The sequence below is a fragment of the Peromyscus maniculatus genome, chromosome X, assembly GCF_049852395.1.
Source record: "Peromyscus maniculatus bairdii isolate BWxNUB_F1_BW_parent chromosome X, HU_Pman_BW_mat_3.1, whole genome shotgun sequence".
NCBI classification, from domain to species: domain Eukaryota; kingdom Metazoa; phylum Chordata; class Mammalia; order Rodentia; family Cricetidae; genus Peromyscus; species Peromyscus maniculatus.
The window spans coordinates 80,032,950-80,049,493 of record NC_134875.1 but is presented as its reverse complement, the minus strand read 5'-3'; the positions used below and the strand labels follow the sequence as shown (position 1 = coordinate 80,049,493).

The following is a 16,544-nucleotide window of genomic DNA, read 5'->3' as shown; positions in this document are numbered from 1 at the left end:
AAACTTGAAATTCTACATCACCTACTGGTTTAGTAAAGAATCTACTTTCTCAGATCTAGGAAATTATTAACACTCTTCCACACATAAACAAAACACCCTTTTTACCCGAAACTAAGATCTTATTACATGGAAAGGTTTAACCCCACAGACTGAGGGAACTCTGAATTCTGATGAGACTCCTAACATCATATTAATGGTAAAGAAGTTTGGTACAATCAGGAGTTTGAAAAGGATTCAGGTATTAGAATAAGATTTCCATGTTCAAGTGTGCTGCTGTTTAAAACAAACTTGAATTATTTTAAATGAAGTTGCTGCTGGAGATTGACATTAAATGTGCAGCTCTTAATTCAGCAAGGGCTAAAGCAGAAATGGAGTGCTGCTGGCTTTTTAAAGTATAAACTGCTTTCTTCTCCCTACCTTACTACTGATCATAGCCAAACCCCACAAACTGAGACTCCTAACTAGGGAGCCTATGCCTGAGGACCAACTACATTAATGTGTCTTCCTTCAAATATGACGCTTTCTTCTTCATTGCTCTGTCCAATGACTAACTTAAAAAGTTTGGTTTGTTTCTAATTTGTTGCCCAGTCTTTAATTGTTGAGATCAAATAATCTCCCTGTCTCAGCCTTTCAAGTATCTAGGACCATAGGCACTGCACCTAGTTCCAAAAGAATTCATTTATTTGCAGATCTTTATGCTACAAAACAACAACAAAGTTCACTATGGCATACATGCAGACAATGGACTCCAATCACAGTCACTCTAATTAAGCTTCTCCTTTTCCCCAAGAAGCCCCACAGAAGAAGCACTCTGAATGCAATACCTTCTTTTCTGCTTCATATTCGGCCCAAGCTGCTTTTCTTTCTTCTTCAGTCAGCTCTTCTTCTTCTTTGTGGTCCAAAAGCGAGTCATGCTCATGATATCCTACAATGTGTTCTTTATGTATCTGAAGAAGTTCTGCAAGTATGGTATCCTGTTTTGAGGGGTGAAATCATAATTATTTTCCCTCTCTGGATCCTATCTTCATAGTTCTAAACCGTTAAGAGTAAATATTTGACTGCTTTGCACATTTCCAACATATTCTATAAATCACGGAGAAAACAGATCTCACATCAGAATTTCATTCATAACTTAGCATATTTAGAGTTTTTTAAAGAGACAGCTGATCTGAACTTGCTATGTAGCAAAGGATGACCTTGAAACTCTTGATCTTTCTGCCTCCAACTACAAAGTGCTAGGATTACAGGTATGTACCACCCTATCTGGCTACCTACAAATTTAAACTAATACACATCACCAATTAATTATAACATTGTCTTTAAAAATGGTGTCCTGAGCTTATTATTAGTATTATTATTTGTATGTGTGTGTATGTGTACATGTATGCTACAACATGCACCATAGCAGCAAGCAACTTTACCTACCAAGTTATTCTTGCCAGCCCTAAGACTGCCTTCATTATTTATTTTTATTTGTGTGTGTGTGTGTGTGTGTGTGTGTGTGTGTGTGTGTGTGTGTGTGTGTGTGTTGAGTACAGTGCCCTTGAAGGCTAGTGGCATTAGATTCCCCTGAAGCTGGAGTTACAGGCAGTTGTGAGCTGTGGACATGTGTGATGGAATGAAGCTCCTTTGCAGGGTAGTATATGTTCTTACCTGCCGAGCCACCTCTCTAGCCCTAAGTCTGTCTTTGAACATTAAAAACTGAAGGCTTGCAGGGAGGTGGTGGCACACACCTTTAATCCCAGCACTTGGAAGGCTAAGGCACGTGGATCTCTATGAGTTCGAGGCTAGCCTGGTCTACAAAATTGACTTCTCCTGGGATGAAAGGCTTGTGTCAGCACTACCCAGCTCCCAGCCACAATTTAGCCTGAGGCAGAAGGATCAAAGTTCAAGGCCAACCTGTGCAATTCAGTGCAAGACCCTGCGTCAAAAACCTACCAAACCTAAATGTGGTACATGCCTATAATCCCAGTATTGGTAGAAGAAAAAGAAAGAAAGCCTATTGCAATAAGCAAACAAACTTGAAAATATCCACAAGTTGTTAAAAAAAATCATACATGAAAACATGGATACAAAAGAAAAGTTAATTCATTTACAAAATGATTTTGCAAAGTTGTTAACAAGTGCTCCTTGGCTCTACTTTCTAAACTATGAATTTAAGTGTACAACAAATTACTGATCAAATGAATGAGGGTGAGGTCCATGCACAGAGAAGGAGGTAACCTGCATCTAGCAGTACTTAACTCAGGCATAAGTTGAAGCATAGACAAATCCTACACTTGCAAAAAAACTGCCTCCACATATTTAGCCATACTTAGAAATATGATCCAAGAAAGGGAGGAAGTCAAATGTCTGTTAAGCAACTCAAGATGAAAGATTCAAATCATGAATCCCTAAGTCTTTCCCTGTACAATAGCATATGTTGACACTAATTCCATATAATGTGTTATTTAATCTCATATAAACAACCTTTTATTTTGCTACTGTAGCAAACACTTGAAATAGTTACTTCCTTTCAAGAAGGAAAAGGAACTGACTTTTTAAAGATAAAGCTATAACTAGGACTTCATAATTCATTTTGACATGCAGAATGTGCTACCTCCTTTGCTGAAATGAGCAAGCTTTTCAAAGAACATACAAAGAAAGGATTTCAAGGAAATTTCCTGGTAGACCCCAGAGGTGCTCTGAAAGGTAGTGTCTGGTGTAGAAATCTTCCATCCAAATCGTAGCTGCTGGCCTGTGGCCCATTAAATGGACTTACCATCACTTGCTCTAATTTCACAGCAGTTACTAGGACTACCAGGCAGATAGATGTGCCTGGTTTATGAAAGCATCTACGAAAAGTTAACATGACTCCCATGACTACCCCAAGCACAACAGAAACAAACAAACCAGGTAATACTCAGTTTTTAATTTATGTATTTTGTTTTGTTTTCCTGAGTGGGGTCTCAGACTGGCTTTGAGCTCTTAATCTTGCCTCTACTTCACAAGTGCTGGGATTACTGACATGAACCACTATATTCAGAGTTTTTTGAGAGAGTTTTGCTAACGTATCATGAACTGGCCTTAAACTCCTGATCTTCCTACTGCAGCCTCTTGGGTATCAGGATTACAGTTCCCAATCACCACATCTGGTTTCTAGTATTTTTGTTTTATTTTATAAATCAAGACTTTATTTTATATGCATGTATAGGAGAAACACGTAAACTCATGGGTTGGTGCTGTCTGTGGCTTCAGGCATCTGATGGCATCAGGGACTGTGTCTTGCATGGGCACTGTTATGCTGGTGCCTCTACCAGCTTCCTGCCACCATTGGCCACATGGACTCTGGTTTCTACTGATGCTCTTTCCACTTGTCGTTCATTGATAGCACCTCTCTGAGATCTGGGCAAATGTGGTACATTCATGCAACACAATGAATAGCAGGCCTAAATGGGAAGGCCTGGTAACAGAAAACTGCATTGGATTAGGATTCAAAACCTAGGGCAATTGTATGCCATCGGCACCTGACTCTAGCTGGAAGGGAGGCCGTGAAAATAAGACCCAAGGCCTGTCAGTTTTATAACAAGAGATGGTCATTATTTCCCACCAAGTATCACAAAGTGGGATTTTTCTGTCCTAAGTTGGGGTTGCATCTTCAACTACAACAAAAGGAGATGTTTTTTTTTTGGGGGGGGGGTTAAAATAATTTTCTTTACTTTTATTTTTTGGTGTGTGAGTGAGTGCATGTGCATATATATGGTTGAGATGTGTGTATGTGTGCGGCTGGAATATGATGTGCTTGTGAGTAAGTGTATGTACATGTGCATGGTTGGGATGTGTGTGTACCTGTATGTGTGTGCATAGTTTATGTGCATGGTTGGGATGTGTGTGTACCTGTATGTGTGTGCATAGTTTATGTGCATGGTTGGGATGTGTGTGTACCTGTATGTGTGTGCATAGTATATGCGCATGCTTCCATGAATGCAGGCAAAGGCCAGAGGAGGACATCCAGTGTCCTGTTGTTATCACTCTTAACCTTGTACCCTTGAGACAAGATCTCTAACTAAACCTAGAGCGAGGCTGGCAGTGGATATATAGCTAGATATATATCCTCCTGTCTCCCCGGTTTCTAATATTTTTACAGGTGAACATGTCAAACAGAACAAGAATAGCTGTTCTCTTACAAGGCTCTATGGATAGTACCTATTTTACTTCTGCCTGGCAGTAAGTGATAACTGTAACCACAATAGCTATCAGTGCACTTCTCTGACAAAGCTACCTAATATAGGGACCAAGAGAACTCTACACCACTGGATTTTGGGCTATACCACTGATAAATCTGGCTTTGAACAGAAGTTAAATATGGACTAACTACTACTTGCTCACAGGTATAACAAGATGTTACAAGAAGAGCAGAATAAATAAAAACACCCAACTTTTAAAATAATAAACACCATGTCAATTGGGTAGCATCTAATTATAACCCAAATCAGACATTACTTGTTTAGTGTGAAGGAGAAGCCTTTCCAGAAATAGCGTGTACATACACAGTAAAAATGCCTGAGACATCAGCGAGTTTTATCAGGCTAGTCCTTTGCATCCTATAATTTCAAAACCCAAACTTACTGACTTGAAATTAGGAGAAATTGAGGGCCAGGCAAGTGACTTTTCCAATTATACAGGGGACTAGCTGGGACTAGCAAGTGGATTTCCCAACTCTTATCCAGAAATTATTCTTGTATCACACTGCAGAGAATGCTTACTTTCAGGAGGCATGGCTCCTCCATTTCTTAGATCTACTTTTTTAGATAAAACAAACAAACACACACAATCACTTGAAGGACTCTGGGCAAGGGAGAAACATAATGAGGCCTTTCATTTTTCTTTACTTTTAGCACTTGTAACTTTTTTGAGCTTTCTTTTCCTTAACAAGTATAATTTTTAAAGATTTATTTATTTTTACTTTATGTATATGGGTATTTTGCCTGTAGGCATGCCTGTGCATCATGCATGTGTTAGTACCCACAGAGGCCAGAAGAGGGCCTGGATTAACTGGAACTAGAGTTATAGCTGGTTGTGAACCAAGATGTGTGGGTGCTGGGAACCCAGGTCCCTTGGAAGAAAAGCCAGTGTTCAACTGCTGAGTCATCTTTCCACCTCAGTGGAAACTTGAGGCGGAAACTTGAAACATGATCACCTAATTAAGGGCAGGTAATAGTGACAATTCAGCCTCTGCCCAGGCAATAATGTTCTCTTTGATTCATAGCCAACTGAAATACTAGTAAGTCATGGGAAAAGTTCATATTACTTTGATTTCTACCATTAATAAATTTTGGAGCCTTACTAACATAATACCTTCCTCATTCTATCAAACCAAGCCTCAAAAACAAAACAGAAACTCTTTATATTGTTTCTAATGAATGTGATAATCTCTGTTCAAATAAATTAATGAAAGTAATACTGATAGCAAACTATACAACTGGGGGCAGCTATCAGTAACATGTTATGTATTCCTCCACATATTTATACATGCAGCATTGCATAAAAATAGTAATGTATTATACTTAGTTGAAACATACTTTTCTCTGTTGCTATTTTTGCATGGACATCATCTTACAACAAATACAAACCATCATTTTTGAAGAGTGTACAGAGCTTACATTATTTTATCAGTGGTTCTCAGCCTGTGGGTTGCAACCCTCTGACAAACCTCTATCTCCAAAAATATTTGCATTATGATTCATAACAGCAGTAAAATTGCAGTTATGAAGTAGCAATGAAAATAATTTTATGGCTAGGGGTCACCACAACATGAGAAACTGTGTTAAAGGGTCATAGAATTAGGAAGGTTGAAAACTGCAGAAAAACTTCATCAACTATTCATTCCCTTAAGTAAAGTATTTTTTAAGACATTAAAATTTTTCCTCTTGATTATGACACCCGCAATGAAATTAGTTAGTGTGTATATTTTAATAATTTCCTCATATATTGACTACACTCAACCCCTTAAACAACTATATGTGCCACAATCAGCATTTTAAGATTCTAGGGAGATGGCTCAGTTCGTAAAGAACTTGCTTTGCAAGCACAAGGGTCTAAGTTTGGATCTCCAGAACATACATAAAAAGCTGGGCATGGCCGTACATGTCTGTAAACCCAGGGCTGAGGACAAAGAGAGAGGAGGAATTCTGAGGCTCACTGGCCAGCTAGTTTAGTCAAATCTATTAGCCCAAGATTCAGCAAGAGACCCTATCTCAAAAAAAAAAAAAAAAATCAAGATGGAAAGTGTCACCTCTGGTCAGATGAACATTCACTCACATAAATTCATGCAAATACCACCCCTACTCTCTCTATTTTACAAATAAAAAGACAATGCACACAAATTAAGCCATTGTCTTAAAAAAAAAGAAACTAATACAGTTCAGAAGCCTGAAAGCAGACACCATTCCCACATCGTTGGCTTTTAAATTAATTGCTGCATTCAATCAGTATAAGAAATGAAGGATGAGATTAAGAGGGCCAAAAAGTATTTGTAACAGGATCCTCAGATTACTTCTGCAAGAAAAACAGTTTTGCAAATCCAGAATAAACTATGAAATTTACAGTTCTCATCCCATGTAAGATACAATCAGTGGAAAGGTTTTTGTTTTCCCCTTTAAAGCAGCATTTATATTTGTTGCTATAGTAACACTATTATTGAAAACAATACTGGAACAGAATCTATAATCACCAAGCCAACAGTCATCAAAATGAGGTTTAAATTACATCCAAATGTGTACCTTTACTTTTCTTTGTTTAAACTTTATTTTTGCTTAAAAAGTTTTTTTTTTAAAGCCTACAAGCTGAAAACAGCATGGTCTGTATTTCAGCTAACCACCTACATTTTAAGGTTGAAAGATGACTAGTTCAATTAGTAAAACAAAATTAATGATAAATTAAAAGTTTAAGTTAATTTATTTAGAAGTTTCAAGTATTTGGCAAGCTGACAAAAATTCCCCTCTAATTAATTCTGAAATCCAACCTTGAAAATAAAATTGTTAAAAAATAATCAAGGCTTAGCCTGGGGATAGGGTAGGAGGTTTGGCACATTTCAAAAATATTTTGCTTACTATCACTTTGAATTTGAGTTTTATAATATCTGGAAATAAAAGGTCACTAGAATACTTAACTGCCATATGACCCACTCAAAAGGCAATGAAAAAATCTCTTTTATTACTTTAAGAAGTCTAGCATTTTAGTGAAGAAATTTAATAACCATGGTCCCAAAGCTTTTACTTTCACATTGGAAGCCAGACTGTAGTGTGTGCAGAAAGTAACTAGAGAGCTTACTGGATGACTGTCATAGTCGACCTGTGTGTCTGGAGCACCTAACCTTTGCTAAAGAACATCAGGCACAGCGTACTGGTCTGAGTTACTGACAGCCACAGACTGGTCACTTGCAGCGAAAGAAAAGGTACATCTGCCAAGCTAACATTAGCAGAAAGCAGAAACCATGTTTAAAAGGAAGGGGTTTCTCTTTCACATTTGAAGAGCTAGACACTATACTTAGTATTTACATTTCAAAAATTGGTTATTGGGTTACAATGATTAATTGTATGTGCTGCATGCCACTATGAGATGGAGACTATCACTGTAGATTTCACATGACCACAGTTGTTCTAGAGACTAGAGTTTTCCAAGCAGGACCTAAATTGGAAATCAATTTTCATCTCACACAATCTGTAGTTCACATGACCAAGTTCTGTGTTTTTGCAAACATTAGCACTCTCTAAGCCAAAATAGGTGTATTATAACACATACAGAATAGGAATGAAAACATCAGAAGACAAGTAAATGATAAAAAGGATATAAACATTTAAAAGCTATGAATAAGGTCATCCAGTAATTCTTACAGTGAGCAAATCAATCTCTTCTGCAATGTCTGTTCTTTTAAGGGTCCAAAATAATAAAAGTAATACAAAAGCGTACCTATGCAATCTAATAGCCGAATCTAGTAATTCCCTGAAAGGGGCACACAGCTTCAGGTCTGCCACTCTTCTTCCTCTAATGTGTTAGAAGCCCCAGATTTGAATTAGCCAACAGTAACAACTCCCATGGCACACAGAAACTGTGCTACTGAAATCCCTCTATCAATGAAGGGTTGACCCTTAGGAGCGGACAACTTGTCAGTCGTGTCCCCAACTCCCGGGAATGTAAAAGCAAAATGCTTCACAGGCTTTTCTCCTTAAGAGACTACGACCCCACAGCTAAACTGCTCAAAATACTAATACCAACATAAAATTATGTCGTCAACTTATTTTATAAAAGAAAACCTGTGTTAGTTTCTGAATTTCAGATGGAAGTTAAGACAGAATTTAAATGAAACATATACATGATCACATAAACGCAAACCACAGTAGTAGTTCTGAAGAACTAAAATTTTTGCTTGTTTGTTTTGTTTTTGTTTTTTTTGACATAGGGTTTTTCTGTGTAGCCCTGGCTGTCCTGGAACTCACTCTGTAGACCAGCCTGATCTCAAACTCAGAGATCCGCCTGCCTCTGCCTCCTGAGTGCTGGAAATAAGATGTGTGCTGCCATCACCTGGCCAAGAACTGAAGTTTTCAATTTTACTATAAATAAATAGTCGTCTGTAGCCTGTGGCTCTTGTACTAGACAGTGCAGATCTAAGGTCATCTCAATTCTAGTTTCTACCACTTATTAGCTCTATGTCTGAGCACATTACTTCTCTTAAGTCTCAGTTTTGAAGTGTATAAAGTGAGCCCAGTCAGTATCCGCTTTACAACATTACTACTGACAACAACACATATGAAGATTGACACAGGGCCCATTTTACCGATGACTTTATTGTTGATATATGCAATGGTCTCAGACAGGATCATGTCTCATCCATCAGTAATATCAGAAAGAACTGAACTGCTCTCTTCACCGAAGCAGTTTGTCCTGTTGGTAAGCTATTAGGAAAACTCCACTGGTATGATCAGTTTTTCTAACACCATTTCCAAGAAAATCACACACATAGAAAGCTAAAGAAAGAATAATCAAACCCGTCTCAAGAATATGTACACACACACATATATACAACATATAATATATACATGGATAATTTTGATTTTATAAATTAAGAAATTTTTTTAAAAAATTAAGAAATTTAGCTGGGGGCTACTGATGTGGCTCAGTGGCTAAGAGCATATTGCTCTTCCAGAGAACCCAAGTTTGATTCCCAGAATCCACATCAGGTAGTTCACAACAACCTGGAACTCCAGCTTCAGGGGATAAGAGCCTCTGGCTTCCATGGACACACACACACACACACACACACACACACACACACACACGGACACACACACGGACACACACACGGACACACACACGGACACACACACACACACACACACACACACACACACACACACACACACACACACACACACACACACACACACACACCCCTACCTCTAAAATTAAATCGTTTGGAAAAAAAAGAAATCTAGCTGATGATTAATAGACACTTTCATTATTTAAAATAAAAAATGATAAAATCTAAGCAATTTATATATAAGAGTATCAAAAATTCTAGAACTACACAGGGAATTTTAGCTGTCAGTAATGCTCCCATTTTTGCCAGAGACTGAGGAATGGAAAAAATGATATGTTAACAATGCACATGTTTATGTAGAGATCAAGGACCTGTTTTGCAACATCTCTTTCTGAATGCTAACTTTGCCCATACCACAAAAAGATAACACCACATACAGTCACATTAAGGACTCAGAGACATAATGTATTTTTATTAACTGATCTTTGAGTGCTAAGATTCAACCCAGAGTGTCATTCATGCTAAATGCACACACCACCACAGAGTTATACCCCTAGCCCAAAATAATCCACTAAAGGTCCCTAGAAGTACTTCAGAGATATTAATCCTTTATCCTCAAACTTTCATTTGTCTCGTTCTGCTTCTTTTTGGGGGGATGGGCGGGATACCATCTCTTTTTATATAACCCACAAACTTTCTCCTTTTAATTTTCAGCACTAGGGATGGAACCGAGGGCCTTGCACATGCTGAGAGAGCACTCTACCACTGAGCTACAGCCCAAACACTCCATAAAATATTCTTGCTAAGAGTATCTGCCACAAATACACTCAAGCTTTCAGGTCTAATGCCTACGTTCCACTCTGTGGAATATATATGAGATCTCCCTCTTCTCTTTCTCTCGCACCCCACCCCAGGAAATAAACAAACAAAGAATGGGTAGAGGAGACCACACATAATTAAAGAGACTTTAAAGAAAGGTATAGCAAAAGTCTCTATAGCCAAATGTAGTATGTGCGACTTGAGTGTATCTCAATATTAACAAAGTAGTTACAAAACATTCTGAGGCAACTGGCTACATATAAATAAATCATTAGATATTGGATAATGTTAGGGAATTAAGAAGTTATTCATTTTATAGTATGGGTATTAATGTTTTAATACTTTAGAGATGAGTGTTTAAGTCATCTATGCCCAGCAGTTGATGTCAAGTGTCTTTCTGATTGCTTTCCACCATATTTCTGGAGATCAGATCTCTCACTGAACTCGAGTTCATTGGTCTGACTAGACTGGCTAACCAATGAGCTCCAGCGACCCCCTATCTCCACCCTTCTCCCAGCACTGGGGTTAAGGATACACATGGATATGCCTAGCTTTTGCATGGGTGCTGTAGATATGAACTCAGGTTCTTATACTTGCTGGGGAAGCACTTTAGAAACTGAGTCCTGGGTTGGGGATTTAGCTCAGTGGTAGAGCGCTTGCCTAGCAAGTGCAAGGTCCTGGGTTCGGTCCTCAGCTCTGGCAGAAAAAAACAAAACACAAAAAACTGAGTCCACAGACACACACACACACACACACACACACACACACACACACACACACACTCTTTAAATCTTTACAAATCAGTCTGGTGGCGGCGGCAGCAGTGGCCACACACCTTTAATCCTAGCACTTGGGAGGCAGAGGCAGGTGGATCTCTGTGAGTTTGAGGCCAGCCTAATCTACAGGCTCCAAAGCTACACAGAGAAACCCTGTCTTGAAAAAACAACAACAAAAAATCCTTATAAATCAAACAACACAATGCCTGTGATGCAAAAATTTTCACTAAAATAGGTGAGGTCAATTTAGCAAAAATACTAACAATTGGCAAAACTACATGATTGCTTTGTGGATATTATATTTTTTTTCTGGCTTGAAAATTTCCGTAAGCCAGGTGCCTTCATGCATGTCTTTAACCTAGCACTTGGAAGGCTGAGATAGGTAGGTCTCTGTGGGCTCAAGGCCAACCTTGTCTACATAGCAAGTTCCCGTTCTATACTTTGCAGTAAGGAAGCTAAGACACTCGACTGTTAAACAGAATATTGGGATAGCTTGATCTCTAAAAGAGTGGGTCAGTACACTTAATCCGTTGGATGTATTTTAGCATATCAAAATAGTATAGTGTTCTAAACCTGAGATGAGAACCCAAGTCAGCCCACTGTAGAATTTTTTTAAGGTGAACAGAACGTACATCTGTATAGCAGCACTATCCTAAGAACTTCACATGAAACACTCAATGTTCATATCTCTATAAAGCATGTACTATTACACCCATGTTAAAGCCCACAATACAGAAATGAATCAGCATGGGCCTTGAACTTGTGATCATCCTGCCTCAGCCTCTCAAGCAGTTGGGATCACAAGCATGCATCACTAGGCTTAGCAAGTAGTAAATATTTGTAGTGGATCAAACTCTCCATAAGGAAACAATTTCAGAAGTCCAACTTAATCCTTCCCCAATGGAATCTTGCAAAACACCCTGGCCAGCAAGGATACATTATAAATGATGTAATTCCCAATGGCAATAATTTCTAAGGCAGTGTAGCTTGCCAAAGTTTGGGAATATGTTATCTGGAGGTATCATTGGCACCATGATCTCTATAACATAAAGACGTGGTGGCCTTGGCATCTTACTAGTTTTTCTTGTGTTTAAAAAAAGGGAGAAAGAAAAGGGAAAAAAGACACAAAGCAGCACTATAAAGCACTAATAGCAAGTATATTTTGTGTGGCTTGTAGGAGGATACCAGTACTCTTTTACTTTAAAATATTACTACAGAGGTAACTGAAAACTGAGATTCTCTATTAAGTAAAATATTATAAACCGAAACAAATACTACAGAAGCATCAGGTAGCTAAAAGATAATTCTTCTATATTATCTTAAAAAGTGGGGAAGAAAATCATTAGCTATTAGAAAAGGTATTTGGCAAGTGCATGCTCACTTCACTGGAAGAAATTATCAGTATTTAGTAATTAATGTTATGCCAACTGATACAATTCATCTCTAAGGAAACTCAAGCCTCCAATACATGTTTCTTCTACAGTGTAGCTAAGATTATTTCCTTTGGCCCCTAAATGTTTTCATTCATGTCAACTTTGATCTTATAAGGATAAAGACCTTATGTGGTGCTTTTTTTCAAGAATTCAAGTCTAGCCAAGAGGTGGTAGCACATGCCTTTAATACCAGCAATCAGGAGGTACAGGCAGGCAGATCTCTGTGAGTTCAAAGCCAGCCTGGTCTACATAGTAAGTTCCAGGACAAGCTACAAAGCCACAGAGAAACCCTGTCTCGGAAAACAAAACAAAACAAAAAGTCTATATTGCTTTCAGAGAAATAAACTTAGCAAAATGACAACATCTTAACTATGGAATAAAAACTAGGAGAGAACATTGGTGCAGTTACCACATGTGAGTGTGTGTGTGTGTGTGTGTGTGTGTGTGTGTGTGTGTGTGTGTGTGTGATATCTGTCATTTCCTCAAACATAGTGAGGTTCACGAAGCTTATGTGGCTTGTTGAAGACTACTCCCTAAGAGTTAGGTGTGATCATGCATTTCTGCCATCTTAGCACTACAGAAGCTAAGATAGGAGGAATGCTATGGATTTAGGCCAGCCTCGGCTACATAGGAAGTTCCATGCCAGCCTCAAGTGTAGAGTGAGACTCTATGTCTCAAAACAAACACAGGGGCTAGTGAGATGGCTCAGTCAGTAAAGGGACCTGACATTCAATTCACATAATGAAAGGAGAGCACCGACTCCTGTAAGATGTCCACATGCTCACTGTTACACTGTGGGATCAGGCCAGCCCCCACCAAGAAATACATTTTAGAAGTTAAAGGAAAAAACAAGATTTACCTCCAAAAGGGTGTTTAGCAGATGACCTGGAATAGAGACAAGACCCAAACCAGTTGTTCCTTCTCCCTGGCATCACTTATCCCAACAAACACCAAATAAGAGACTTTAATAACCTATAAAGTAATGGTAGAACTAAAATAATTCCTCTTAAGCTTGTTGTATTTTCTGGTATTTTATTCTTACTCAGATAAATAATAAGTGTTTTTGTACCAGTTAACATGTATGTGTGAATAATATAAGTCTTTGTTTTATTAAACAAAAAAGACTAAACTTGTAATAAAAGAGAGCTGGAGAGATGGCTCAGAGGTTAAGAGCACAGGTTGCTCTTCCAGATCCAGAAGTCCTGAGTTCAATTCCTAGCAACCACATGGTAGCTCTCAACCATCTGTAATGAGATCTAGTACCCTCTTCCGGTTTGCAGACATACATGCAGGCAAAACACTATACATAATAAATAAATCTTTTACAAAAGAGTAATAAAAGAGGCAGAGAAGTAAACAACAATGGCATTAAACTTTCTATTTCAATTAGAAACTTGGCTTCTTAGAAACCAGCAAAAACTGGGCTCATGTACCACCATGTGGTTCTTATGTTTCAAAAGTAAATGTATGCAAGCTCAGAGAAAGTTCCTGAAATAAGCTGATTAGTTATTCCATGCTTCACATCAATTTATTTTAATGGAGAATATTCTACTCTAATGTTAAGAATGACAAAGGCAAAACCTTATTTTATCATGTGCTGGCTAATAAAACTGTACAATAACATCTCTGTTCAGTAAACTATGCTTTGAGGTATTAAAGCCTGAATAAAGGACTGAAGACTAGGAGGGAAAATTGTACACAAGATCAGGGTGGAGAAAGCCAACCTAAAGCCTCACTTAGGGTACTTTAGCTGAAATCCCCATTTTGTCTTCCCTGTAATTACCAACATGCAGTCCACATTTAAAGAGACATAAGTGGTACAGTGCTGAAAAAGAAAAGTGCAGAAACGCTTCTATGCCAGTTCTACTGGCTTTTGTTTTCTTAATAAAGGGTACGGAACTTAGGCTGTGTACACTGTACTTAAGGGGAACAAAACACCTACTTAGGCGTATTATGAAATGTGGCCCTGGCTAAGATTTTATCACTGAAATCAATGCAATCTATAAGTTTATTGCCAGAAAAAGCATTTTCCCTCAGAAAATTTACATAAATGTTAAATATTTAACCAATTCTATTATCACTGAGAGCCTGTTTTGGCCAATTTGTAAGTTTGGTGAAGGCTTACAATGACTGAAGAACATTATCAAAGGAGGGACTGAAGCTAGTATCTCAGTTGGTATTTTGTCAACTTGACTCAAGCTGAAGTTATCTGGGACAAGAAACCTTAATAGAGAAAATGCCTCTATTAGACTGCCTGCAGACAAGACTATAGTGCATTTTCCTGATTGATGATTGGTATGGGAGGGGCCAGCCCACTGTGGGTAGCATCATTCCTCGGCAAGTGGTCCAGGGGTATGTAAGAAAGAAAACTGAGAAGATCAGGGGGAGCAAGCTAGTAAACAAGACTTCTCTATGGTCTCTGTTTCAGTTTCTACCTCGACTTCCCCTGATGATGTATTACTACACCTGTAATCCAAATAAACCCTATTCCTCCTCAAGCTGCTTTTAATCTTGGTGTTTATCAATGTAACAGAAACCCTAACTAAGAGAACTGGGGATTCGAATTCATACCAGTAATCCCAGTCTTTAGGATGCTGAAGCAGGAGGACTGCTAGGTGTTCAAGGTGAGTCTAAGCTATACAGCAAGACCCTATATATCAGAAAACCAAAAGAAGCCAGGCGGTGGTGGTGCACGCCTTTAAGCCCAGCACTCGGGAGGCAGAGGCAGGAGGATCTCTGTGAGTTCGAGGCCAGCCTGGTCTACAGAGTGAGTTCCAGGAAAGGCGCAAAACTACACAGAGAAAACCTGTCTCGAAAAGCAAAAAACAAAAAAAAAAAAAATAAAAAACAAACAAGCAGAGAAAAGAAAAAGAACCAAAAGGAGATGAATATACAGATTTAGGAGATATACTTCAGAAGACCCAAAAATTAACTCACTAGAAGAAAATATTATCTATCATTGGCAACAACAATTAAGATTTAAGGATAAGTACCGTGATATGGTGGTGAATGAAGCTGACGAACACGGCAGATTCAAGAAGGAACGAAGGCACAATATAAAGGGCTGCTGTGGGGCTTAGCAGTAAAGCATGTGGGGAGCATGTGCAGAGCCCGGAGTTTACCTCGGCAGCACAAAAAGACCCAAACAAAACCAGACACAAGGTAAAAACTAATCAATTCTCTTCCTTCCCGACTAAGAGTGAGACTAAGCACTCAAGCACCTGGAACCACACTTTTCCATGACAGTAGGTCATTTAGGAATGATGCAAGTTCGGTGCCATGCTGCCAGAAAGTTGTTTGAAAAGACCACATCAAAGTGCCCAGTGTTACATTTCTCAGTTGAGAAGAGAACAATGGAAGAATGTAGCTCTTGCCTTTAAAGAGCCATAAAAATAAGAAACTAAACTACAGTCAAGTGATCTGAGATAAGTCTAAGATATCAAATCTAATTAGAAAGTTGAGAAGTAAGTACAATTAAACAATAACAGAAATACAAGAGCAAGAATTATGCAATAAAAAGGATGTGATAAGACACATAATCACATCAGTTAAATCAAAGTAAGTACTTTTAAGAAAAAATAACAAAAAGGCATGCTACTTAATAACTAGATAATACTTGTTGAGGAAAGGAATGAAGATTTATCATTTTTTCTACTTTCTTCTTTAAAAATAAATGAATAAATTTAAAAACATGAGCAAAAAAGATACATCATTTTTGGAGTCTTAAGAATTAATAATAAGGGCTGGACAGATGGCTCAGAGGTTAAGAGCACCACTGACTGCTCTTCCAGAGGTCCTGAGTTCAATTCCCAGCAACCACATGGTGGCTCACAACCATTTGTAATGGGATCTGGTGCCCTCTTCTGGCCTATAGTCATACATGCTGTATACATAATAAATAAATAAATCTTAAAAAAAAATTAATAAAAAAAAACACAAAAATGAAAACCAAAACAAAGAAGGGGGAAAATGTGAAAACAAAACAAAAGAGAGAAAGAACATAAAGCTGGGTGGGTAGGGAGGTGGGGAGGAGCTGGGAGGTAGGGGAAGGAAGAAAACATGATCACAATATATTGTATGGAAGCCAGGCGGTGGTGGCGCATGGTGGGCCTTTAATCCCAGCACTCAGGAGGCAGAGGCAGGCAGATCTCTGTGAGTTCGAGGCCAGCCTGGTCTACAGAGTGAGTTCCAGGACAGCCAAGGCTACACAGAGAAACC

General features: G+C 38.5%; 1 protein-coding gene and 1 long non-coding RNA gene across 17 annotated transcripts in view; both read right to left on the bottom strand.

Moving 5' to 3' along the window:
• The window catches only part of Atrx (ATRX chromatin remodeler), a 180,666-nt gene that overhangs the window by 5,636 nt on the left and 158,486 nt on the right, over positions 1 to 16,544 (bottom strand). For all 16 annotated transcript variants that reach the window (XM_015986247.3, XM_076562565.1, XM_006992600.4 and 13 more), the window contains one exon: positions 825 to 974. In XM_015986247.3, the coding sequence (XP_015841733.1) occupies positions 825 to 974 (150 nt within the window). The remainder of the gene's footprint in view (positions 1 to 824; positions 975 to 16,544) is intronic.
• Positions 1,495 to 15,126, bottom strand: LOC143270979 (uncharacterized). The gene is made up of 2 exons (XR_013048168.1): positions 3,925 to 15,126; positions 1,495 to 3,876 (listed from the first exon to the last, which is right to left on the bottom strand). It is a non-coding gene; the product is annotated as an uncharacterized LOC143270979 (long non-coding RNA).